Source organism: Eptesicus fuscus, chromosome 9 (genome assembly GCF_027574615.1).
Source record: "Eptesicus fuscus isolate TK198812 chromosome 9, DD_ASM_mEF_20220401, whole genome shotgun sequence".
NCBI lineage: Eukaryota > Metazoa > Chordata > Mammalia > Chiroptera > Vespertilionidae > Eptesicus > Eptesicus fuscus.
In genome coordinates, this window is record NC_072481.1 from 30,990,134 (window position 1) to 31,016,886 (window position 26,753).

General features: G+C 38.6%; 1 protein-coding gene across 1 annotated transcript in view; it reads left to right on the forward strand.

Annotated features, from left to right (window-relative positions):
• Positions 1-26,753, forward strand: part of USP24 (ubiquitin specific peptidase 24) — a 137,176-nt gene that overhangs the window by 59,382 nt on the left and 51,041 nt on the right. The window contains exons 17-32 of the mRNA XM_008139495.3: positions 5,238-5,345; positions 5,976-6,125; positions 6,606-6,737; positions 7,328-7,439; positions 9,212-9,288; positions 10,178-10,318; positions 10,491-10,544; positions 11,776-11,891; positions 18,957-19,023; positions 19,155-19,265; positions 20,354-20,452; positions 20,543-20,716; positions 22,148-22,233; positions 22,360-22,453; positions 23,975-24,130; positions 25,954-26,051. Of these exons, the coding sequence (XP_008137717.2) occupies positions 5,238-5,345; positions 5,976-6,125; positions 6,606-6,737; positions 7,328-7,439; positions 9,212-9,288; positions 10,178-10,318; positions 10,491-10,544; positions 11,776-11,891; positions 18,957-19,023; positions 19,155-19,265; positions 20,354-20,452; positions 20,543-20,716; positions 22,148-22,233; positions 22,360-22,453; positions 23,975-24,130; positions 25,954-26,051 (1,775 nt within the window). The remainder of the gene's footprint in view (positions 1-5,237; positions 5,346-5,975; positions 6,126-6,605; positions 6,738-7,327; positions 7,440-9,211; positions 9,289-10,177; positions 10,319-10,490; positions 10,545-11,775; positions 11,892-18,956; positions 19,024-19,154; positions 19,266-20,353; positions 20,453-20,542; positions 20,717-22,147; positions 22,234-22,359; positions 22,454-23,974; positions 24,131-25,953; positions 26,052-26,753) is intronic.

Below are 26,753 nucleotides of genomic sequence, written 5' to 3' on the forward strand. Positions count from 1 at the left end.
ATTTAAATATTTATGACCTGTGCTTTATTATTTACAGTTTGAGGAGTTATTGACTCTCGGGGGGGAAAATATCCAGAATCACATTCAGAGTAGTTTTATTATGTTATCTTTATAAAATTATAAAACCTTCAACTTAACCTTTTTAAAATTAATTCCAAAAGTGTGGACAACTTAAATAAGTACAGTGGATTCTAAGTATGACCATTTTTCTCTCATGGAGGAACATTTATAGAGTAAGAAGAAGGAGAGAGAGAGAAAGCGAGAAATTTCCTTCAGTGCTGGCACATGGTCATTTTTTAGGTGCTTGATTCAGATGTGTTCCTAAAGTAACTCCTTAGACAAACAGTGAATGGGTGAGTGTCTGCTGCTGGGACTCCATTTTAGAAGGTAGGTTTGGGCAGTGACTGCAAGAAGGACTGGACTGGCTCTGTAACAAGCCCTACCCTTCAGGGCTCTGGCCTCAGGTTCCAGTGGACTCTGGACTGTCCTTTAAAAGGGTGGTTAGCAGAGGAAGCAGTGGTCATTGTTGCTCTCCTGTTGCTCCAGTCCTCAAACAAACATCAAGTCTCTCCTCTGAAAGGGGTGATCACAGTGGCCGCTCACTGGACTCACACCCGGTGTTGCAATGGCCCTGATCACAGGAGCCATGTCTTCCTCTCACGGAGGCCCTGAGGTTGCCCAGACCAAACGTAAGCCTAGCAGCCAGAGGGATTTCATTTTACTGTTAACATACAAGGTTTGGTAAATAGTTAATGGCTTAGTAATTTCATTGGTAAATCATTTTTCTTGGCTTTCACTAAGAAGTATTTCTTTAAAGATCTTGACTACTTTTGATTGTCATTGGTATACTCAGAGATTCTTAGTTCTTGTTAAGAGGTTTTGGTGATTCAGTGGGCTTTTATTATCTTATTTATATTTGGTTCTAAAGTTTAGTTGGGGGCATTTAAAAACTTGGTGTTATATATTTCTGACATTGGAATTTGATCAAGTGAATTTTCTACATATTGTCTAGCTTTAGAAATTGTTTAAGAGTCATTCACAAACGGGCTGGTGGTGCTCTGGTTATGAGGAATTACTTCTTTAATTCAACAGCATTGCTCTCTTCCTACTCAGATACAATTGGAATTTTTCCAGTTTTCTCAGCTCAGCCATTCAAATAATTTAGCAGCCTCTGTCTTTATGATTGAAACTAATCCAGAGCTACATAAGAAGTTTTAGGTCCTTCACTAGTAATAGTAAGAGGAAAAGGATATCCATAGAAAAATGGTCTTTTCTTCTTAGTAACAGATACATTTCTTTATAGAAAACGAAGGTTAAAGCTGAAGGGACTTCTTCCCCCTTCAGGAAAATGACTTTTAAAACCAGAAAATACCTTCCTGATCTCTGTTCCTTCCTCATTACAGCTAAGCACTACTTAGCTCTTCTAGCCAGTAGCTTCACTACATCTTTATTGCTTCTCTTTGCAGTCACTTCGTTCATGTCTGTTGTTTCATGACAAAACTCAAAAAGTAATAGGGAGAATTTTGGAGTCATTTTGTGAGTCTTGAAAAGAATATTCTTCCTTTTATTTCCCACTGCTCCCAGTAAAGAAATCCTGATGTATCATTATTTCATTGCAAATAATAATATCTTGCATTTTATAGCACTTTTCAGTTGACTAAGTGCTTTTACAGATATTCTTTTAAAGTGCACATGGCTGAAGGGGGGCAGTGGGAAGACCTAAGCCCCCTGGACATGACTCCAGGCAGGGGGGTGATTTATATACTGCCACTAAAGGTGTTTTTCTATGCTATGCCCTTTCCTGCCAGGCAGCAAGGTGGGCTGACTGGGGATTATGTCTCCCTACCAGGCTACACAGAAACTAAGCAAAGGGTAAGACAAGATCACCCACCTCTTTCTCCCCTCCCACCCTCAGCTACCTCTGTTTCCCCAACTGATTCCCTTTGCCTCTGCTTTTGACACTCTTAAAATTCCCAGGTTCCACTGTTGTGTTCAGAAATTCTGACCTTTATTTTTCTGTAGATTCTGCCAGGATACCCTTGGCTTCCTTGGTCCTCTTTCTTTTGCTTCCTTTATACCTTCCACTGTCTACCCCAACCCTCTCCATCTTATTTCACTTTTTTCCTTCAATTAAAAAGTTTAAATGTACTCATCCAAAAAATATTACTAAACCAAAAAAAATCATTTTTACTTAGTGATATTTGCATATTCCTTAAGTCATTATCTCAAGGCCTCCTAGTTCAATGCCTGGCAGCCTTTCAGTAAATGTTGCTTCCCTTCCTCTTACTTCCTCCCTTTCACCCTTCAAATACACTAAAAGCGTTCCTTACCCATAGTTGAGTGGCCTCTATTTGCCAAAACACGTAACTGAAAGTAAATGTAGCAAGATGTCACCAGAACAGTCTCACAGTGATGTGGTTAGGACAGAGGGAAATACTTTTTAAAAAATGTTCTCTCGTGTAAAAATTTTTACTTTAATCCTAGATAAATTGCTAGGTCTGGATAAATAAGAGAGATGAGCAAGTGGGGATCTTCAGCTTTGAGAAGAGAGAACTCTAGAAAGAATATGAAAGCTTTCTTTAGATACTGGGAGGATTGTTATAGAGAAGTCTTATTCAACTTCACTTTTTATGGCTTCTAAGAAGTTATGGGAAGGCATGTTTCAGTATGATAGATTAATAAACTTTAGTGAGAATAGCCTGAAATAGAACATTGCCTCCTGAGTTCCTCATCGCTAGAAACACTAGGAGACTAACTGGTCATTTAACAGCAGTGAATAAGAGGAATCTAGGCATAGATTTGCAGGCCAAACCAGTTAACTCCCACTTATGAAACCTCAGCTCCCTCATTAGATATTATCAGGTATGTTTATTTTATAATTGTTCACCATAGTCTTTTGCCTCTTTTGTGAGTGGAGAAGAGTAGCTTAAATTTTTCTTGTAACTTAGCAACATAATGTCATAGATACGATAAAATAAATAATATCTGTCCTGTTTGCTAAACTTTGGAAAGACCATATCAGAAATACTTTTTAAATTCTAATTTTATCTTTTTGTGTGTTTTTTTTTAATTTATTTGATAATGAGCTACCTTCAAAGAATAATTTTTAATGTCAAATGAAAGTACTCTAATCCTAATTGACTTAATTGGTCATGATACTTTTTGATATATCTAATTATTTGCTAAAGGGTTAATTTTATGTCCTTATGTTTGTAATCTTTTTAGAAGGTCTCAGTTTAGGCTTAAGACTTAGCCTAAACTGTCATTTTCCAACTTTTATATTTTAGAAATATTCTAGCTAGTCTTGCAAATTTGGTCTTTAATACAGAGTATGGCAAAAGTAGGCTTACAGTTATGAGTACACAAAACAGTTTATTCTTGTGTTATTAATTATTGTTATTTTTATTACAACTGTAAACCTACTTTTGCCCCACCCTTTATATACTTTATTTCTCTGATTCTAAGATGCAAGATTTAATAAGTTTATAAAGAAGTAAAAGAGAAACTACATTTCACTGTTATCATACATTTGTTTAGATTCAGAGTTTGCCTCAGCTTCCTTTTGACCAGTATGTACAGCTTCACTGTGGCACACTACTTTCATTGGCTATAATCGTGGTTTTGACCTCTTTGAAATCTTTAAGATTGACTGTATCATTTTGAGGCATGTTGAAGAGTATGGAGTTTTGTGTCCTTGTCCTTTCTCATAAAAGTCAAGCTGCTTTTTTACTTCATTAAATTGTGTATGCTACACGTTAAACAACTTCTATGGAATTAAGGTACAACTTTGGACAGAGAGGCATTTAGTGCTGAGTGGTACAGCCCTTCACAGGGTATGAGTCTATCACACAAAATTCTCCTGGCTTTGGAAAATGCTTTAGTCTGAGACCACTAGCAGTTTTCTTTGCTTTTAATTGAATTATGGACATGACACGCTAGTCAGTTTTACATTATAGCATAATCTTTTTTATAACATTTAAAGTTAAGCCTTCCTTGGTTGGTGTTTCCTATACCAAGTGATAAATAAAATGATAGGTGGATGAACAGATAATCTTTATATACAGCTAAATTTGCACATATTCAGGTAAGGACAGCACTATCAAAACTTACTCCTATGCCTAGAGACTAAGTTTCTTTTGACATAGTTTTAACAAGCATCGATTTCAGAACTTGTTGAAATTTATGAAACTTGTATCTTAGAATCCTGGAAATATGGTATTGACTAATTGATTGGCTAATCTCTAGGAAAGCCAATTGTTTTGGCAATAGAGCTCTCTCATTTACATATTCAGTAGTAGAATGTTTTTCTACAAAGGACATCAAAAGTCCCCCCCTCCCCCTGCCAATAGGGCTCTTCATATTACAGAAAGACTTGAAGAAGCAAAGCTTTAAAAAAATTAGCCTGTAAAGTAAATATTCAGAACTTAAACTTTTACTCAGTTTCTTAGATTTAATTGATCAGTTGATTTTAGTGTTTAACCTAATATTCTTATAAATTTTATAATGAAATCTCATAATTTGAAGATACTATTTATTAAAAAGCAATTCTCTTTTTAAAGATAGAACATCAGACTTTCAGATGTTTACTATGAAAATCTGGATTGTCTGTACCCATTTCAGAAATAATACCTTTAAAAGTGTTTTGAAAAATATAAAGTATAAGTATAAAGTGGATATAGTAATTAATATAAATAGATCTATCTCTTATAAAATTGTTTTAACTAGGAAATATAAGTAGATTGTGAATATTTTCTTTAATATTTAGACCACTTTCAGTATCTTGATCATGTCATTGGTATCTTAATCATATAATTATAGAAAACCATGTTTTTATACCATTTTACTTATCAGCCAGTTCTGTCTTATCCAAGATAAGCTTTTGCCATCAATTTATTTTATTATCTCAACATGTCCTAGCAGCCTATGCTACTTAATCTATCCTTTGAAGTTGCTAATTCCTTGTCGTCTGTTTTTTGCTGATGTACCCCTGTACATTTGCTGTCACTTCACATCCACTCCTGTTTGCAGTTCTTGGCCTTAGGAAATTGCATGCAGAATAAGAAGCTGAAGATGAATTATGAATGCATGAGATAAGCTATAAATGATCAATGTGAGGAGAAAAATAATAGAATGTGCAACAGTGAAGCCTAATTGACTTGGACATTTTTTTATAGCTAATAAGTTTTGTCTGCCATTTATTTTTAAATTTAATTTATGTAACTTCTTTTTAACTCTAGTCATCTCAGCTTAACAATCCCCAGTTTGTATGGGTGGTACCAGCTTTGCGTCAGCTCCATGAAATCACCCGTTCATTCATAAAACAAACCTATCAAAAGCAAGACAAGGTAAGAGTATAGTATAGCCAAATCTGATTATCATACAGTTGTTTACATAACCTTTTATAATAACAAAACATGAATAAGATTGCTGAGTCTTGTCACTATTTTACATTTTATGGTTATTAATGTAATTCATTTGTATCTAATAATTTTGAGTTTACACATCATTCTGCTTTCATTTCTATGGAGCTTTTCTTTTTATGTATCCTTAACTCATTTTTATTTCCTATTATTACCTATAAATTAAAATCATTAGGCCAGTTTTTAAAAGTTAGAATGGTATTTTAGAAATTGGTTTGAAATGACTCAAAGGTTTATTTTATATTACAAAAAGATTAGTGTAATTATGGAGCTAGAACTTCCTCAGTGTAATAGACATGAGAAGAAAAATCTGGATAGTTTTGTTGAAAGAGTTCTTTATAAAAGAAAAATAATATTTTTTAGAAGCAAAATTTAGCAGAGTTTATTAATTCCCTAGTAAATGTACATACCAGATTGATTTTATTTACTTTTATGTAAGGAATATGAGTGAAGAAAACATGTTTGCTATCACTCACCTAGTATTACTTGCTAACAGAAGTTTGTATTAAAATGACAAAATAACTAAATTTTCATACCATTTTTGTTTTTGCCAAGAGCATTATTCAAGACTTGAAGAAAAATTTTGAAATAGTGAAATTGGTAACGGGAAGTTTGATAGCTTGTCATCGACTTGCAGCAGCTATGGCTGGACCTGGAGGCTTAACTGGTTCAACACTAGTGGATGGCCGATACACTTACCGGGAGGTAGGTTTGGCACTGTGCTTTTATTTCATGATTTACAATGTTCATTTGGACTTTTTGCTCTAATTGCATTATGATAAAGTAATAAAAATAGACATCTTTTCTTTGACTGACATGAAATACTAATTGTCAATTCTGTGGATAGTTGTTTTTGTTTTCAAATCAATTGATTAGTAGTAGTATTTTTTTAAATTAGTGGAAAAAATCTTAACTGACTGGTTGTGAGTTTATGGTGTTTTACTTTTTGAGATTGCTGAAATCATATTTTATTATCTGAAGTCAACTGAATTTTTACTAGACTTGAAGTAGCTTCTAGTACATTGTACTGTCAGCCTGTAAACAGATTTCTCACATTTACCATAAATTATATGAAAAAGCATTAGATAGAAATATTTGTTAAAATTTTATTTTGTTTTTTAAATTTTGCTTTTAGGTATGAATGCCTGGAGTTAAATAATTAACTTTTTTTTTTTTTTTTGGCAGTATTTAGAAGCCCATCTAAAATTTCTGGCATTTTTCTTGCAAGAAGCTACTCTGTATTTGGGTTGGAATCGTGCCAAGGAAATCTGGGAGTGTCTTGTGACTGGCCAGGATGTTTGTGAATTAGATAGAGAGGTAAGAAGACGGTATTGTGGACAAAGTTACATCTTTTAGTGTGTTTTTGTTCCTGTCACATGAAACTAATTTTAAGTTACCAATAGAAAACTGAGTTCCTGCAATGACATTGTACCCCAGAAACATCAAAGAAGATTGAAAGCCTAGACAGATTTTTAGAACTGTAATTAAACAGCGGAAAATAGATTAAACCAGGAGCTCAACACCTGTTTTGACATTTACTAGCAGTGAATCGCTGTTTCTTCTTCTCATTTTATGGAATAATATTAACTACTTGATATGATTGTTGAAAAGACTAAATATGTGATAGTGCCTTGCACAATGCCTGGCTTCTTAATAAATGTTTGTGGAAAAACTCAAGTATAAAATTCAAAGAAAAGTGGGAATATATACATTATCTGTGGGAAAGATTGCTAGTAACTTAATGCTTTATTTAGTCCAGAGTTCTAAGCATTTCCATTTTGAGTGGTATTTGGGCAATACAAGTTTTTGAAGATTTATAACAAATTTATCTTTACTGTCCCAATTTGGAATATGTATTTTCCTGGAATGGATTTTAGTTGTAGGGTAATACTTGTCTTGATCCACAGATGTGTTTTGAATGGTTTACAAAAGGGCAACATGACCTTGAGAGTGATGTTCAGCAGCAGCTCTTCAAGGAGAAGATTCTTAAATTGGAATCATATGAAATCACTATGAATGGTAGGAAAAAACATAAAATCATTTTTTCAGTTCTTTAAAAAATTGTATTCTTTTCTTTTCTTCTAAGCCAACTTTTCAGAAGCAACCAAGCAGTATGGAATATGTTTGTGATGTTTATACAGGGTGCCCCACAAAAATGTATACTCACTTAGATGTTTATACACATTTTGAAAATGAAATGTATTTTTAATAAGCACTGCCTTTATAATTATTCTGTTTGTATATAATTTTGTTCCTATCACATGATAAATTCTTTTCTATATAAATGTTATTTTATAATTAGTTTTTTAAATTATATGGCCTGATAACTCAAATTGCCAAAATGTCTTTTCATGAAGTTACTTAGTACAAAAAGGATTCATTTAAAGTCAAAATTTCTCAAAGTATAGAAATCTTCCTTTTAGGTGTTTATTTTAACTGGAATTTGTTATTGATATATAATTTACATACCATAAAGTTTTTTTTTTTTTTAAGTATGAAATCAGTGGCTTTTAGTATATTCACAAAATTGTGCAACCTTGCCCTGACTGGTTTGGCTCAGTGGATAGAGCATCAGCCTGTGGACTGAAGGGTTCCAGGTTCGATTCCGGTCAAGGGCATGTACCTTGGTTGCGGGCACATTCCCAGTAGGGGGTGCAGGAGGCGGCTGATTGATGTTTCTCTCTCATCGATGTTTCTAGCTCTCTATCCTTCTCCCTTCCTCTCTGTAAAAAATTAATAAAATATATTTTAAAAAAATTGTGCAACCTTGGCCACTTTTTAATCCCAGAACATTTTCATCGCCAAACGAAATCCTGTACCTTTTAGCAGTCACTCCCCGTTCTCCTCTACCCCCAGTCTCTAATCCAGTTTCTGTCTTTATGGATTAGAATAATCTAAACCTTTCATATAAATGGAATTGTACAATATGTATTTGGCATTTTTCATTATGCTGAGGCATAATAATTTCAAGGTTCACCCCAGGTTAGTTGTAGCATGTACTTCATTCCAATTAGGCCAAATAATATTCTATTGTTAGGCATACCACATTTTGTTTATCCATTCATCAGTTGATGAGCATTTGGGTTGTTAACACTTTCTGGCTATTAATCATGCTGCTACAAATATTCATGTGCAAGTTTTGTGTGGACAGAGGTTTTTATTTGAGGAACTACCTAACTTTTGCGATGTGGCTGCGCTATTTTATAATCCCACCAGCAATGTATGAGAAATTTCAATTTCTCTACTTCCTCACCAGTACTTGTTAATGTCTATATTTTTTATTTTAGCCATCCTAGTGGGTGTGAAGTGGTATCGCATGGTATTGATTTGCATTTCCCTGAAGACTAATGAAATTGACTCTTCATGTGTTTATCAGCCATTTGTTTGTATTTGGAGAAATACCTATTCAAATCTTTTGCTCATTTTTAAATTAGGTTATTTGTCTTTTTTTGTTGAGTTGTAAGAGTTCCTTATATATTCTGCATACTAGCTCTTTTTCAGAAATATGATTTCCAAATTTTTTGTCCCAGTCTGTGGGTTATCTTTTCACTCTCTTGACAGTCCTTTGAAGTACAAAAGTTTTTAATTTTGATTTAGTCCAGTGTGTCTGTTTTTTTCTTTTGTTACGTGTATTTTGGGCACCATATCTAAGAACCATTGCCTAATCCAAGGTCTTAAAGATTTGCGCCTGTGTTGTGTCCTGAGTATTTTAGTTTCAGTTCTTGATATGCTTTGAGTCTTTTAGTCTATGCTTACAGTACAAGAATTTATTTGACATTCCCTAATTTCAGGTTTTAACTTATTTAAGACTTTTTTTGAAAATGTGAATCTCTGTGATCATCGATTGAAAAGACAAGGAGCTCAGTTGGTAAGTACATTATTCTCAAATCTGAATAATTTAGATAATCTAGTAAAATTTGATATTCAGCAAAAACATGTTACAATCATAGTGAAACATTAAGTTTTTTAAAAGACTGGATATCCTTTGTCTGCTGTTTTCTGCGTTGATGACAGCTGACCTCTCAGATCCCTCTGCTTCTTATTGACCCAGGGCTGCCAGTGGCTTCCTGAGGCTAGGTCAGTGGAGAGTAGGTTAGTTCCATCTCCACTTCCAACTCCTCAGACCCATCAACCCGCATATTCCTAACAAAGTAACAAAGTCTTCAGTTCTGAGATGCAGTGGCAAGGATTTGGGGAGAAAAATTTAGGAGCAGACAATGAAGCAGGAAAATGATCTGTAGAATGTATACAGCTGTTTATATATATGTGCACCTTTAAAAAAAGAAAGGCAAAAAATAACTCTCTTTTCTAAGACTGTTTCATGATCTGGTTTCCTGGATGGTAAGAATTTTTACAAGGCCTTTTAAGCCCTTGGGAAGACCGAATTGAGCTCCAAGGAGTATAAACTACCAGCTTGACTTCATTTTCTTCTAAAGAAAAGCTCCTGAGGATGGCACCCATCTTACACTTTGCTAGTTCTGCATCAGTAATTCAGTTGGGTAGATGTCTAGTATGGGTGTAGGTGTATGTGGAAAAAATCTTCTTCATATCTATTCTGGTTCCCTTGGGCATGGCCCAGTGTTTCTGTAGTTAGTTTTCTTTTGTTTCAAGGTCCATATTGGTACAGTAGTGTTCTCATATAGTTAGGTTTTTACAGCCTTAATTCATATTGAACTAAAGAGGTGTGAACTTACAATGTAACAGAAAATAATTGTCATTTTGTGACCTTGGTGTACTATTTTTTTTCTTTTGAACAGTATGTAGAAAAACTGGAACTGATAGGAATGGATTTCATTTGGAAAATAGCCATGGAATCACCTGATGAAGAAATTGCAAATGAAGCTATTCAGTTAATCATAAATTATAGTTACATTAATCTAAATCCTAGGTTAAAGAAGGTGGGTATCTACAGAAAGAAGGTAGTCAAACACAAAAGGGCAGAAGATTGTATATATTTTTATTTATAAGTTAGCATGCCTAAAAATTGACTTCTTTATTTTGACATTTATCCTTAATGATTACAGCTAAATGCCAGACTAAGTTTAATTTCCATATGCCTCTTACTTTTAGGATTCTGTATCATTGCATAAGAAATTCATTGCTGATTGCTATACAAGATTAGAAGTGAGTAGCAAATTTTATTTAACCTGTTTTTTAAATAAATGCTTTCCTTTTCTTTCCTTTTATAATTTTATATTTTGAGATCATGTATGTAGTTGCTATTTGTGGCTGGATCCTGTTGAAGAATCTGTGAACCAACCATATTGTAATGCAGGGAGCAGATGTTTGCCTCAATGCCCCCACATACAAGTGTATATAGGACATTGTTTCTTCTCCCTCCACCACCCTCTTCCCTGCTTTTCCCACCTCCCTTTGAGGGTATAGGAACCTGTTTTCTGTTTTCAGGTCTACTCCACTCCACATTTCCAATGGATTCTTTTCCTCCTTTTTACTTTTTGGTTCAGGAATTTTATACAAGCACTTGCTTCTTTTTCTGTGTTTCCCATGTTTCACCTAGTTTATATTATAAATGCTATTAAAGGCCATACCAGGACACTCACTAGTAGGTGTTGTTGGTTGTCTTTGTCCCTTAGAAGCCTGCTGTGTAATACATTTCACATATAATGCCTTATTTCCAGCTTGATAGTTAAAGCATTGAACAAACATTCATTTTCTTTCTTAATTTGTGTTTGTTTTTTATATCTAATAAAGAGTATTCCAAAAATATAAAGTCCTACTGCCCCCAAATGTTAATAAGTTAAACATTTTGGTGATGAGTATGTGCTAGAATATGTGGAGGATTTCCCAAGTCATGACTTCCATCCAGATAGGTCATCATAAAAAACATTTAGCCCGGCCAGTGTGACTCAGTGGTTGAGTGTCAACCTATGAACCAGAGGTCATGGTTCAATTCCCGGTCAGGGCACATGCCCAGGTTGGGGGCTCAATCCCTGTGAGGGGGCGAGCAGGAGGCAGCCGATCAATGATTCTCATCATTGATATTTCTATCTCTCTCTCTCCCTCTCCCTTCTTCTCTGAAATCAATAAAAATATATTTTTAAAAAACCATTTAAAATATTCAAGTACCTCTAAATGAAGTACCATGTATTAACATACGGAGAATAGTAGTTCTCAACTGGGAATTACTTTGCCTTCCACAGATCATGTGGCAATGTCAGGAGACCTTTTTAGTTGTCACAGTTTGAGGAGTCCTACTGGTAGAGGTCAGGGATGCTGCTGAATATCCTACAATGCCTGAGACAGTCTTCCACAACAGAGAAGTTTCCAGCCCCAAATGCCAATTGATCTGAGGTTGAGAAACCCTGATATAGAATGATTATTTCTTATTTCATAGGCAGCCAGTTCAGCACTTGGTGGCCCCACTCTAACACATGCTGTGACCAGAGCAACAAAAATGCTTACAGCAACTGCCATGCCAACTGTAGCAACATCAGTTCAGTCTCCATATAGGTAAGTGATTGCAGAAGTTACAACAAATACACAAATAAAAAAATAATTGATATATTTTTCCCCTCCTATGGCGATCTCTCAGTTGTTGATTTCTTCATTTTATTTCAAAACTTGGCAAATAGTCATGTCCTGGGAGATTATGTTTTCCTTTATACATCCCGAAATTTGTATCTCTTGAAGATTTGTAGGTCATTATCATAACCACCCAAGTATTACACTGCTCCTACCCCTCTACCTAGTAGACAAGGTTTCTTTGTGGGTTGTTTTTTTTTACTCATTTAACTTTTTCAAACTGTGTAGTAAGTAATTTCTCTATTATGATGTAATAAAGATTCATTAATTACATGAAGAGTAATTTTTTAAAGTTTTAAATATTTACTTAGGCATCTTTTTTTCCCCATTTTTTTTATTAAGGTATTACATGTGTACATACCTTCCCATTGCCCCCCCCACCCCACTCCCATACATGCCCTCACCCCCCAGATTTTCTCCTTGAATAATCAAATCCAAAGCATTAATAGCATAAGCAAAATGAAGTGGAAGATGATTAATTAAAAGTGTACATTATAATATATTCATAGTTAAAATACTATTTACTTAAAATTATTTTTTAAAATAATTTTTATGGGAACTTCATCCCCAAATATTTGTGTTAAAATGGAACTGACATTGTCTCTTAAATCACATTGCTGTGTTTAGAGATTTCAATCAGTGAAATCTTAATTCAGTATTTGTTCCAGTTTTTTGATATAGTAAGTAGAATAGATAAATATTTAGAAACATGAGACTGAAGCAACTAGAACATTTTTGTGAGCCTTTATGAGTCTTTCATTACTGGTAAGCAACACCAAATCAATGATTCCCAGGAAACTTTGGCAGGTGCTCGTAGAAGGTCTCTGCATCTCACTCTGTTGCTCTCTAGTGATGGGTACTCATACAGTCTCTCTCAACTCCTGGAATGACTTTATGTATGTGTGTATGTATTTTTATTTACAGTTGGATATATTCCTTTTCTTTTTATTTAGAAACTAGTGGCCCGGTGCACAAAATTCGTGCATGGGGGGTGGAGGGTTCCCTCAGCCTAGCCTGCACCCTGTCCAATCGGGGACCCCTTGGGGGATGTCTGACTGCCAGTTTAGGCCCGACCCCTGTGCTGGCAGTCAAACATCCCTCTCGCAATCTGGGACCGCTGGCTCCTAACCGCTCACCTGCCTGCCTTCCTGATTGCCCCTAACTGCCTCTGCCTGCCTGCCTGATGGCCCCTAACCCCTCTGCCTGCCTGCCTGATCGCCCCTAACTGTCCTCCCCTGCCGGCATGATCTCGCCCCCAACTGCCCTCCCCTGCAGTCCTGATCTCGCCCCCAACTTCCCTCCCTTGCTGGCCTGATCTTGCCCCCAATGGCCCTCCCCTGCCGGCCCGATTGTGCCCCCTACTGCCCTCCCCTACAGGCCTGATCTCGCCCCTAACTGCCTTCCTTTGCCGCCTGGTCGCCCCCAACTGCCCTCCCCTGCTGGCCTGATCTCGCCCCCAACGGCCCTCCCCTGCCTGCCTGATGTCGCCCCCCAACTGCCCTCCCCTGCCAGCCTGATCTCACCCCCAGCTGCCCTCCCCTGCTGGCTTGATCGTCCCTAACTGCCTCTGCCTCAGCCCCCACCACCATGGCTTTGTCTGGAAGGAAGTCGGATGTGTGGAAGATGGCTGGTCGACCCGGTCTAATTAGCATATTACCCTTTTATTAGTATAGACTAGGGGCCCGGTGCACGAAATTTGTGCACTGGGGGTGGGAGGTCCCTCAGCCCAACCTGCCCCCTCTCACATACTGGGAGCCCTCAGGGGATGTCCTACTGACGGCTTAGGCCCGCTCCCCGCCTAAGCTGCAGTCTGGCCTCCCTTTGTGGGAGGCAACTGGGCTGATCAGGGGAAGGCACCAGCCCCATCATCCCGCTGCTGCAGCCACTGCCAGTCACCACAGCCACCAAGGTGTTTTCATCAACACGGACTCCAGTCCCTTCACCAAGAAAAAATGACAACTTTCTTTAGGCATTTTCAAGATGTGTCTTTCATAGGATATGCATTTCTTTCTTTTTTTATCCTCACCTGAGGATATGTTCCCATTGATTTTTAGAGAGTGTGGAAGATAGAGGGAGAGACAGAGAGAAACATCAATGTGAGAGGGACACTTTGATTGGTTGCCTCCTGCATGAGCCCTGACCATGGGCGCCAGGCTGGGGAGCATGCAGGGACTCCTGGGCCGCACACAGCAGTGGCCGCCGGGGTCTCCACACACCCCAAAGGCCAGCAGCCAGCCCCCCATCGTGGGCGCCGGGCTGGGAGTATGGACCCAAACTGCCACTTGGTGCTGGAGCATTCCCAAGCGGCTGGGGGCACTGTGGTGATGTGGGGATGTTCCTGCACCCCCCCCCCCCCAGCCGCTTGGCGCCTGCACCCATAGGCTCAAAGTGGCCAGGGGGCGTTCTGGGACCCCTGCCGCTCAGGACCTAAGTGCAGGCCTATAGGCTTGGAGCGGCCTGGGTCCGGAGGATGTTTTCCGGACCCAGGCCGGTCGGCGCCGGCATATGCAAATTAACTGCCATCTTTGTTTGGGTTAATTTGCATATTTGCTCTAATTGGCTGTGGGCGTAGCGAAGATACAGTCAATTTGCATGTTTCTCTTTTATTAGTGTAGATAGATTATATAGGATATGATTGCTTAAATGGGTGGGGGAAGCCTTTTTCAGCAGGTGGAGGTGCACTTGGCAGACAAAAATACATAATCCCTATAGCCAGCCACATGTGCTATACTGCCAAACCAGTCATTAAAAAGTTGAACCACTTTCTTACACCTTACACCAAACAGCTGTTGCCCTTAAAACCCCTCCTCAGCCCCCACTTTAGGTTCTGCCTTTGCAATTCACCCAGATTAGGTTCTGATTGGTCGGTTTGTATGCCAGTCAGCGTCAAAAGCTCTGCCTCCTAGGCAGCCATTGGCTCCTCGCAGTTCACCCAGATTTGGTTCTGATTGGTTGGTTTCTATGCCGGTCAGCATCTCAGGGCCTATCTCCAGGCCTGATCAGGGAGGCGGGGCTGATCAGCAGCCCCCGCTGCTGCTGGCAAGGCCCGGAGAGAAAGAGAGGCAAGCGCTGATCAACAGCTGCCATGGAGGCTGCAGATCAGACTCTGCTTCTCTCTCCAGGCCTGATCCACAGCCTCTTTGGCATTCAGTGCTGGGTCACCACGCTTGCAGCACTGACTGCAAGACTGACCTCCAGTGTTCAGTTGTCCGTTCAGTCATTTTGGATGTTACGGACCCTGGCTCTTTATATATATACTAGAAGCCCGATGCACGAAGATTCGTGCAAGAATAGGCCTTCCTTCCCCTGGCTGCCGGCACGCGGTAGGCTCTCTCCAGTAGCCTGTGCAGTGGCAGTGGCGGTGGCAAGCCCTGCGCACTCTGGCGCCGCTTCCTCCTCGCCTTCTTTCTCCAGTGAGTTCCTCTGTGCAGCGCTGGCACTCTCAGGGAGGCGCGGAGGGGAAGAGATTGGGGGAGCGAGGCAGGCAGGGAGGACTGGAGAGATTGGGTGCGCTAGTGCATTTCACTTTCCCATTGTGAAAGTGGGATGCAACTGGCCCCCTTCCTCATCCTCCTCCGCCCTCCACCTCCTGCACGCCTGCCCTCCCTCCATGCCCATCGCCCCTCCCCTCTTGATTTGGTGAGATAGGGAGGAGGGAGATCTGATAATTTGGGTTCTTTCATCTATTCAAAACAAAGCTGAGCCGCCTGCCGCTGCCGCCACAGCTGCCACCATCGCCCCTTGGCTGGCCTGGGGATCCCGGGGCGCACTAACTGTGCTCCGAGTGAGCTCCTGCATGCGTTTGTACCCGCAGGGCTGCTCCAATGCTATGGTTTTGTTTACTAGAGCAGCGGGGCAAGGGTGGGGTAGAGGGAGACGCCAGACACTGGGAGCTACTACCTCAGGCACCAGAGGGTTGCCTCTGAGGCTGGGGGCTGGGCCACAGGGAGGCTGCAAGGATGATTGACAGGTGTGGAACGCAGCAGGGAGGCCCTGAGGAGGCGCGCTGCCCAGAGGCCTGGAGCGGCCGGGGGGTGGGGCTGCCGACATCTTTGTTGGGTTAATTTGCATACTCACTCCTGATTGGCTGTGGGTGTTGCAAAGTGATGGTCAGTTTACATATTTCTCTTTTATTAGTAAGATAGATGGAATCAAAGCAATATCCTTGCTCACACTTTTTATCTTTTTAAAAATGAGTATTGTATAGTGATGCTTTATTAATATGAAGGCAGCCAATAATACTCAACCCTCTAGAACCTCTTTTTAAAATTGCAGAAAGTGATTGTATATTGAACTCATGATAAGAACACATAACATGGCTTTTGCATTCCCACCTGCTTGGCAGTATCTCTCAAATAGACTTTCACTAAGAATCTGCTTTGAGAATTCTTAATTATATGTTTATAAATTGTAGTCCATCTCTATGACCTAGATTCTCAATGATTCATTTGTCTGACAAACCAGAATAGAAATGCATTTATGAACTATTGGGGTTCATAAGTGTGGGGTTTTTCCTTTTTACTAAATGATTTTTATTGTAAATCATTTCATATTTGACTACATTGCAAAACCACATAATAATTTTAAAATATTTTTATTATAAACCTTAAAAACAGAGTTAATAAAAATGTATAATATCAGTGTTGCATTTGAACCAGGACATTGTTTTTATATTATTTTACCAGTTTTGAAAGAACTTTTTAGTCACCATAATTGTTCCAACTCAAGGGGGAGGATCTGTTCTCTCAGCTGTTCAGTGGGCTATGGTGATGTCTGCGATTAATTCATTATTGAGCATAATTAAAACAGTGCACTCAACAATGCACTTATAGCACTTAGATATTTCCTAAAGATTTTCCATCTGAATATCAAATCCGGTGCCTGCTTATAGACTGAAAGAATTCAGAACTCTGTTAAATGTATTTAACAGAATTGTTAATATGTATTTAACCAACTCTTTTCAAGTAAAATTTCCAATACTGCTAATCAAGTATTAGAAAATGGTGGTATCTCTTTTCAGTTTTAGAAATATATCTATTTGAAGTAGACTTTCCGGAATAGCAAATATTTAAAGGCATTTGGATTTTTCGTATCTCATTGTCAACACATGTAGCATTCTCTTCAGTAAAGTTATGGAAGGGACTGTGACTATGTTGAGTACTGGATGTTGGAGTCAGTCCTATTAGAGTCATCCCTTGGTATTCAAGGGGGGTTGCTTCCAGGGCGCGCGTGCACACACACACCAAGATCCAAGGATGCTCAAGTGCTTTATGTAAAATGGTGTAGTATTGGCACTAATCTATGTTTACATGTAGGCTACAGCAGGGTATGCCTACACATCACTTCATTTGTGTGGATTCAGTGTCGTGTTCAGCTCATGGCAGATTCAAATTTTGCATTTTGGAACTGTCTGGGATTTTGTTTTCTCAAGTAGTTTTGATCCACAGTTGGTTGAATCCACAATGCGAAACCCACAAATATGGAGGGCCGACTATATTTCACATGATAAGGAGTTCGTAAGTCTGACTAAAGGAGACCTCAAGTCTCATTTTCAGAGTCTGTTAGAACTCCATGCTCCCTTGCTGTGTGTTTTCTGTCCCAGAGATGGTTATGTCTCCTATGTGTTGATTTCTTAAGTTCTTTGAAAACCCTTAGATTACAAATTCTTGTATTTTAAGTTTGAACTGTGCAGAATGTTCACAGATGAATAATTGTTTATTCTTCCTTTCCTCCTCATTCTTAGCCTAATTCAAACAAATAGTAACCTAAGTATCTACCAGTAGATGAGTGGATAAAGAAAAGGTGGTGTGTATATATAATGGAATACTATTCAGCTATAAAAAAGGAATGAAATCTTGCCATCTGCAACAACATGGATGAACCTAGAGGACATTGTGCAGAGTGAAATAAGTCAGACAGAGAAAGACAATACCATAAGATTTTACCTATATATGAAATCTAAAAAACAAAAAATGAACAAGCAGAATAGAAACAAACTCATAGATACAGAGAACATTTTGATGGTTGCCAGATGGGAAGGGGCTTAGGGAAATGAGTAAAAAGGGTGAAGGGATCAAGAAGTGCAATTTGATAGTTATAGAATATTCATGGAATATAAAGTAAAGCATTGGAAATATAGTTAATAATCTATAATAATAAAAGGGTAATATGCTAATTAGACCAGACATCCTTCCAGACGAAGCCGGGGCCGGAGGGAAGCCAGCCTGGGTCCCGGGTGCCAGAGGGCGGCCAGAGGAGGGAAGCAGCCCGGGTCCCTGGTGCTGGAGGGAAGCTGTTGCCAACAGCCAGGGGAAGGAAGGCCTCTTGCACAAATTTTCGTGCATCGGGCCTCTAGTATTGTAATAAATATGTAGTGTTGGATGGGTACTAGATTTATAAGGGTGATCACTTTGTAAGTGATATAAATGTCTAATCACTGGGTTGTACATCTGAAACTAATACAATATAGTACATCAACTATAATTGAAAATAAAAATTATTTTAAAAAACCAAATAGCAACTTTTATTTGTGGAATACTTCCTGGTTTGCATTTGTCTTCTAATTTTCAGGCAGTTTAGAACTTTGATTCCATGTGTTTACAGAATTATGTAGTATATTTTAGTTGTAAAATAATGAGAGTCAAGCTCACTGATTTTTTATTCTTGGTGGATTGATGGACAAATGGGCCTGGATACCCAGAGACCCAGGTCCTCTATTTATGGAACAACTGTTTAAAAAAGAAGAAAGAAAAGAACAGGAAGGGAAATGTGGGGGGGGGGGGTCAGTCTTCTCCCTTATGCCATCTGTGTGCTGCAGCTGTGGCCTGCTTGCGTTACCTCCTCCTAGGGTGAAAGGGAAGTTGAGTCTTTGCAAATTTTAGTCTTTGACGAGTGACTGCTACCTGTTGATTGGGGTTTTGGTGAAACAGAGTGGAATTGAGCTCAAATCAGCAATTCATTTCAAATATGTTTAAAAATTTTTTTAATCTATAGATCCACTAAACTTGTAATCATTGAGAGATTGCTGCTTCTGGCAGAACGCTATGTGATCACTATAGAGGTAAGCCTCTCTTTTTTTCTAAAGCAACTGAATCATCCCATTATTAGACTCAATGTGTTAGATATGTATTTTTGAGATATTTAACAGTGGCACTGTGAATCTAACTTGTTTGATTTACTATCTTCTTCAAGGATTTTTACTCTGTTCTACGAACTATTCTACCTCATGGTGCCTCATTTCATGGACATCTTCTAACGCTTAATGTTACTTATGAGTCTACCAAAGATACCTTTACTGTAGAGGTAGGTTTACATTAAGCTTTGTGGCCATCTTCGTATTGTCTTACTTTCACAACACTATTGATAAAGATGTATGAGTGACTATTCTAAAAGCTGGTAAACAAATTTAGAATAAAGACCTGAAATGAAAGGGAACTGATGGGGTGTAGACATATAGGCAAATACATAATACACTATCAGGTGTTGGTGAGTATCATCTATACTAATAAAAGCCTATGTGGCCCTCGCATGACACCCTCATATCATCACATGATGGCCGCCCCCATGTCGTCATAAGATGGCCGGCAGGGGAGGGCAGTTGGGGGCAATCGGGCCGGCAGGGGAGGGCAGCTGGGGATGATCGGACCGGCATGGGAGGGCAGTTGGGGGCAATCAGGCTGGCAGGGGAGCAGTTAGGCATCAATCAGGCTGGCAGGGGAGTGGTTAGGGGGATGATCAGGCTGGCAGGCAGAAGCGGTTAGGGACAATCAGGCAGGCAGGCAGATGAGCGGTTAGGAGCCAGCAGTCCCAGATTGTGAGAGTGATGTCCAACTGCTGGTTTTGTGCTGAATTTCATGCAGTGGGCCTCTAGTTAAGAATAAAAGAGAATAAGCTGGTAGATGTGATGGTTATTGCAGAACGCTGTGGGATCACTGTAGAGGTAATCACATTATAGAGATGGGCATGGAATGTCTGAGGCTGTGGCATCTGAACATAGAATTGGATGAGGTGACAGAGCAAGCGTTTTCTGGAGAAGGACATTCCAAACAAAGGGCAGCAGGTACACAGGCCCTGAGATGGGGGTTTGCTTGGCTTGTTCATGACAAGCAAGGTGGCTGGAATGACAGTGAAAAAGGGAAAGAAAGAATGGAAGACCTGCTGTGGAAGAAGGGCTTGAGATTTTATTTCATGTGTGATGAAGAGGGTTGGAGGAGGGAATAGAACTTTTACTTACAGCATAATGGAAGCCTCGCAAGGGCAGGTATTCTTGTCTTTGGTATTTTGCTGTTCTCGGCTTCTAGAACAGTGCCCAACACACGGTAGATGCTCACTAACAGTTGTTTAAATGAAGGAATAAATGCGTTACAACAGTGTTTAATTTTATTTTACAGGCTCACAGTAATGAAACCATAGGGAGTGTCCGGTGGAAGATAGCCAAGCAGTTGTGCTGTCCTGTGGATAATATACAGATATTTACAAATGATAGTCTGGTAGGTTTAAATAAACTGTGGCCCTTTAGCCTGATACTAATACTATCCTCTTCCTTTTCCTCTCAGTAATTAAGAAACCTCTTTTTGCAGCTGACAGTAAATAAAGATCAAAAGCTACTCCACCAGCTGGGCTTTTCTGATGAACAGGTCCTTACGGTGAAGACTTCTGGCAGCGGGACCCCATCCGGGAGCTCCGCAGATTCCTCCACCAGCTCCAGCAGCAGCAGCAGTGGGGTTTTTAGTTCATCATATGCCATGGAGCAGGTATTGAGTGATAAGTCATTTCTATTTTAAAACAGGATTTTAATATCTTTTTGTCTTCAGCCCATATAGATTTGGATGATTGTGTCCTTTCCTCTCAGACAAATCCTGACTCTTCAGAAATGTATCCCTGGGAAGCACTGGGCATGAATTGGGAGAAGATATACAATTTATCAATCTTCTGGACCACAGACTCTTCTGAGTCCTAAATCATTCTGCCTGGCCACTGCTGCTGCTCCTCTCATTCACCTCTGCATTGAGTCATTGATTTTCCCATTAGCAGTCACACATGCTGTGTTATTTCTATCATCTTAAAAAAAAGCTTTCTCTTCCCCCAGTTTCACCTCCAGTTCCTGCCCTATTCTCTCCTTCCCAGATCAGCAAAGCTTCTTGAAAGAGTTCTTTGAACTCTTTTGCTGTCCTCTTTTTACGCTCTTTTCAAGGTTATCTCTTACTTCAGCCTCTCAATCCTCATCTTCTTGACCTTTCATCAGAGTTGGTACATGTGATCACTTCCCCTTGAGATATTGTCTTCACTTGGCCTTCAGGTCTGTGTGTGACTGTATGTTTTTAACTTAGCATAATATTGCTATAGATGATGTCAAATGATCCTTCAGGGTTAGTATTAGTATTGTAGATTTTTTAAAATAACTAGACAGTGTTTATATATAACAAGAATTTAAGAAAGAAATTTTATTCAGAAATGGTATTATGACAGTTAATTAGCAACAGAAACAGTGTATGTAGCATCTTCAAGTTTAATATGTTTATACTATTTCATATTTATTCTGAATTTATTAAAAATCTTCACTTATATAAATACATTTTTGGAATGTCTAGTTTCTTATTCCTTCTAACTAGAAAATAGTACTTTAATCACATCTGAGTCTCTTCTATGCATTTATATTCTTTTCCTACCTTTAGAAAAATCACTTAGATTACATATATATCTATGTATTGTGTGTGAGCGTTCATATATATATATATATATATATATATATGTAAAAAAATATATATATATATATACACACCTACATATATATACATACATATGTAGGTATATATATATGACTTTCATTTTGCTTTTAAGTCATTCATTGCCTTGTTTCCTCCTGATGAGCTCTGGTCAGCTTTCAGTGGTGCCCACTCTCCATTCTAGTAATTACACCTACCTTTGTTTTATCTCTCTTCTTCTGCCTACCATTGGGCACCTGAGCCCCCACCAGCAGGTGGGTATGAGAGAGCCCAGGTAGTAAGCACACTAGAAGGTGGAGATCCCCGACCGTTCACATGTGCGCTTCATGCAGATGAGCACTGTGCTCCCCTCCAGTTTCACAGTGACCAGGTTTCAGAACTAACATTTGTATTGTACGTTTGATTAAGAAAGAAAATTCTTTTGTGAATTTGTATTTATATTTGCCTTCTTTCCCTCAGGAGAAATCCCTTCCTGGTGTTGTGATGGCACTTGTGTGTAATGTATTTGACATGCTTTACCAGCTTGCCAATCTAGAGGAGCCAAGGTAAATATAAATATAGGGAACCAAGAAACTTTTCCCTTGAAATGTATTTACTTTACATCTCATACTAAATGACTCTTATTGAAACTGTGACTTATCTGAAAAAATTTCAAATTTGAAAAATTTCAGGATAACTCTACGAGTACGAAAGCTTCTGCTCTTAATACCCACTGATCCAGCCATTCAGGAAGCCCTTGACCAACTGGATTCTTTAGGAAGAAAGGTATGGGTTTCTAGGGGGGTTAATTCACTGGCATGGAATTTTATATCATGATTCAGTGAAAATACAACACCAAATCACATTACAATCATTTGATATCATCTTTTTCTTAATGATTTTTCTTCTTTTGAAAAATACTTGCTCTATAAATGGAAATCAGGGCTTCATGTTGGCTTTTAAAGTATCTAGATGGAGTGAAAAATTATGTCAGACTTTAAAACTGTAAGAGTCTTGAATGTCATCTACTTCACCTTCATGATATATGTTAGGAAACCAAAGCCCAGAGAGAATGGAGTATCTTGGCCAGAACTAGACTCTGGCTCTGATTCTCCTCTCATGATGCCTTTCTGATTGTGATTGGGTTATCTTTTCAGTTTCTCACTGTTGATATATAAAATTCATTTTATTTAGTTTTTAGGATATCGTTCCTTTATGTATATACTAGAGGCCCGGTGCACGAAATTTGTGCACTTGGGGTGGGGTGTCCCTCAGCCCAGCCTGTACCCTCTCCAATCTGGGACCCCTCTCACAATCCAGGACTGCTGGCTCCCAGCTGCTCGCCTGCCTGCCTTCCTGATTGCTCCTAACCGCTTCTGCCTGCCAGCCTAATCACCCCCTAACCACTCCCCTGCCAGCCTGATTGATGCCTAACTGCTCCCCTGCCAGCCTGATTACCCCTAACTGCCCTCCCCTGTAGGCCTGGTCACCCCTAATTGCCCTCCCCTGCATGCCTGGTCTGCCCCAACTGCCCTTCCCTGCAGGCCCGGTCGCCCCCAACTTCCCTCCTCTGCCAGCCTGGTTACCCCTAACTGCCCTCCCCTGTAGGCTTGATCGTCCCCTACTGCCCTCCCTTGCAGGCCTGGTCCCTCCCATCTTGTGGCAGCCATCTTGTGTCCACATGGGGGCAGCCACCTTTGACCACATGGGGGCAGCCTTCTTGTGTGTTGGAGTGATGGTCAATTTGCATATTACTCTTTTATTAGATAGGATTGAAATTGTGTTTAATCCATAACATTGTTTATGTTCTCAGAATAAATTAATTTATAACAAAGTTGTTAGAATTAAGTTATGAATTTTATATTTCAGTGGTTGACATTTAGATCAACTTAATCTGTCATATTTGGCTTATCTATTAGCTTGAGGGAGGAGAGAACTAATGTAATAAAACATATCACTAGTACTAGTTCAAAAAATTCTCAAAATTACCACTTTTGCAGTCTTATAATTTCATTATCAGTATTTAGAGGTACAAGTTTTAAAAACACAAAAACAAATTAAGATGACTTTGTTGATATTGTTTAAAATAGGATTGTCATGCTGTTGAGCATGTAGTTTGTGAGATAGAATTTGGTGTCTTATTAATAACTGTAGAGTGATGTGGTTTTATGAGATTAAGTTTTAGAAAATGTCGTTGGTGTTGATTATATTTAAAAGGAAAAGACTATCAGAATGTGTACAGATATCTGTTTCTTTTTAATTTGTGCTTTTAAGACATACATTCTCTTTTTCATTTTCTTAACTTAGAAAACATTGCTGTCTGAAACAAGCTCTCAGTCTTCAAAATCTCCATCACTCTCTTCAAAGCAGCAGCACCAGCCAAGTGCCAGCTCAATTCTAGAGAGTCTCTTTCGATCTTTCGCTCCAGGAATGTCCACCTTCAGAGTGCTTTACAACTTAGAAGTAAGAAACCTATTTCTTTTCACTTTGTTTTGGTTTGTAGAATCATGCTTTCCGATGACAGAAATACGTTAACAGGTTTGCTCTGTTAAAACTTAGTTTTTAAAAAGTACAAAATAGAATATAAATTGAAATATTTTGGTTTTTGCCTTGGTAAATGCTCAATTTTTTTCAGTTCATACTTATGTGCAATGTTATACTTGCAAAATAGCTTCTAAATAAATAATTAGGAAGCCTTATCTATTAAAATGTGTCATTATCTTCCTCTATTACAATTGTGTATTTTTTTAAATGCATTTAATAGCAAGAAGGCTCAGGATTAATAATTGACATTATACATAATTACTGAACTAGTGCTATTAAATACATTTTATTTAAAAAAATTGTAATTATTGACATTAATGCAACTTTATGAGGAATTTGTCAGAAGACATGTTAACATTATTATTTCAAGGTTAAAAAAACCATTGGAAGAATTTGAGCAAAAGAATATTTTTATTACCCTCCTCCTCCAAAGTAGCTTTAAACAAGTAGATTTAGTTCAGTAAACATTTACTAAATACTTACCATCTACAAGTTATTGTGATAGTTAGGGGGTCAGAGTTGGAAAGACAAGATAGTTGCTCCCAGGTCTTATGAGTTAAGACATAGGAAGAGGCTGGATATGCTAAGGCTTGAAAGCCAAGCATTAACAAAGCGATGTGGGAGAGTGACCAGGTGGAAACAGTCTTGCTCCTGGAGGGTCGGGGATTGGACCCTTGTGCATGTTAGGTCTGGAGAAAATAAAGCCCTAGATGATCTTACTTTGACCTAGGAAATTACATCCAGGCAGTTCATTATTAAAGAATCCATAGCAATACCTAAGCAGCCTTATTATCAAATTAATTTTATCTTGAGTAGATTTTGAGTGATGATAAAGCATAATTACTAATGGGTACCTGGTTGGACATTTTCTCCAAGTTTTATTTCATCTGACAATCTAATTTGGATTATATAATTAGATTCATTCATTTTATGGTCTACTTGTTGCTTATATGTCCAAATTGTGCTAATAATTACTTAAAATTTGCAGTGTTATAAAAGTGAGATACATCTGGATTTAAATTCTAACCATGTGACCTTGGATGGGAGGTCATTAAACCTCTCAGGTCACAGTCTTTACCTATAAAGTTAAATACTGTACATATGCCATGCATAGTGAGATGAGATAATGCATGTTAAGTACCTCAGCTTATACCTAGATGCTCAATAAGTAGGAAGAAGTTAGAATCATTAGTGAGGACTCATCTAGCACTTTTAGAAATGGGCTGTTTTATAAAACTTAACATATACTTTTTTAAAAAATACAATTTTTTAAAATTAATTTTAGAGAGGAAGGGAGAGGGAGAGAGATAGAAACATCAATGATGAGAGAGAATCATTGATTGGTTGCCACACTGGGGATTGAGCCCACAACCCAGGCATGTGCCCTGACCAGGAATTGAACCCATGCCTCCCGGTTCATAGGTCGATGCTCAATCACTGAACTATACCAGCCAGGCTTAACTTACATACTTTTTAAAGAACATATCTAGCATATCATCTGTTCTTGTCTAAGCCTAAGAGACAGAGACATTCACATTTGCTGGTTTCTTGCTTAGTAAATAGAACTTGGAAAATGTGATTATTTATTTGTGAAACATCAGCCTCCTTATACTTCTGGGTGGAAAAATGGCATGCAGCATTTAAAGAGATTGTGACTTGAGTTGTCTGATTATTTTATTTAGTAAAGGAATTATTTCTGCTAGAAAAGTTGGGATGATTAATTGTGCTCATCTATTTCCAAGGTTCTAAGCTCCAAACTCATGCCAACAGCTGATGATGATATGGCAAGAAACTGTGCAAAATCCTTCTGTGAGAACTTCCTCAAAGCAGGAGGTTTGAGGTTAGTGTCCCAATATAATGTTACATGAATTGCAGAAAATGATTCTATTATTTTGATTAACTTCTCTTGCCAAGCCTGGCTTATTCCTACAAGGTATTATGTGAAGCATTATGAGATTTATAATAAGAAGGAATGATGTCTCAGCCTTTGGAATATTTCAATTTATTTTATGATTTTTGATTATTTGGAAAACTTAGAGAATCACGTCTCTTTCTGCTCTAGTAGTGGGGGATTCTCAGGAAGAGGAAAGAAGAAGCTAAATTAGTTTCTGTTAATCCCTACATCCGTTTATGCTAAGGTGAATTTGATTCCCAGTAGTCCATGTTGTGGAAGGCATTAGTTCTGAGGATACAAAGATAAATTAGGTATTATTTCTGCCCTTAAGAGGCTCATGGTTTAACAGTTATAACTATTAATACAGAAGCTTATAAAAATCACTTCGGTGGAGTGGAGGTTAGGAAAGAAACGTGGTTAAATTGACTAAATTTGGTTGGGGTCCTAAGATTAGGAAATGCTTCACTGAAAGTGACATTTGAGCTGGGAGTTGTGAACAAGTAGAGTACTCATTCCCTAGGTAAACAAGTAGTCATTCCCTAGGTAGTCATTCCCACTCTGAGCCAGAGGTGGGGGCAGGGAATGAATGAAGCACTAAAGTACATGGCCCCTCTTGGGAATATAGTTGCCAGGTGAGGCTAGTGCCAA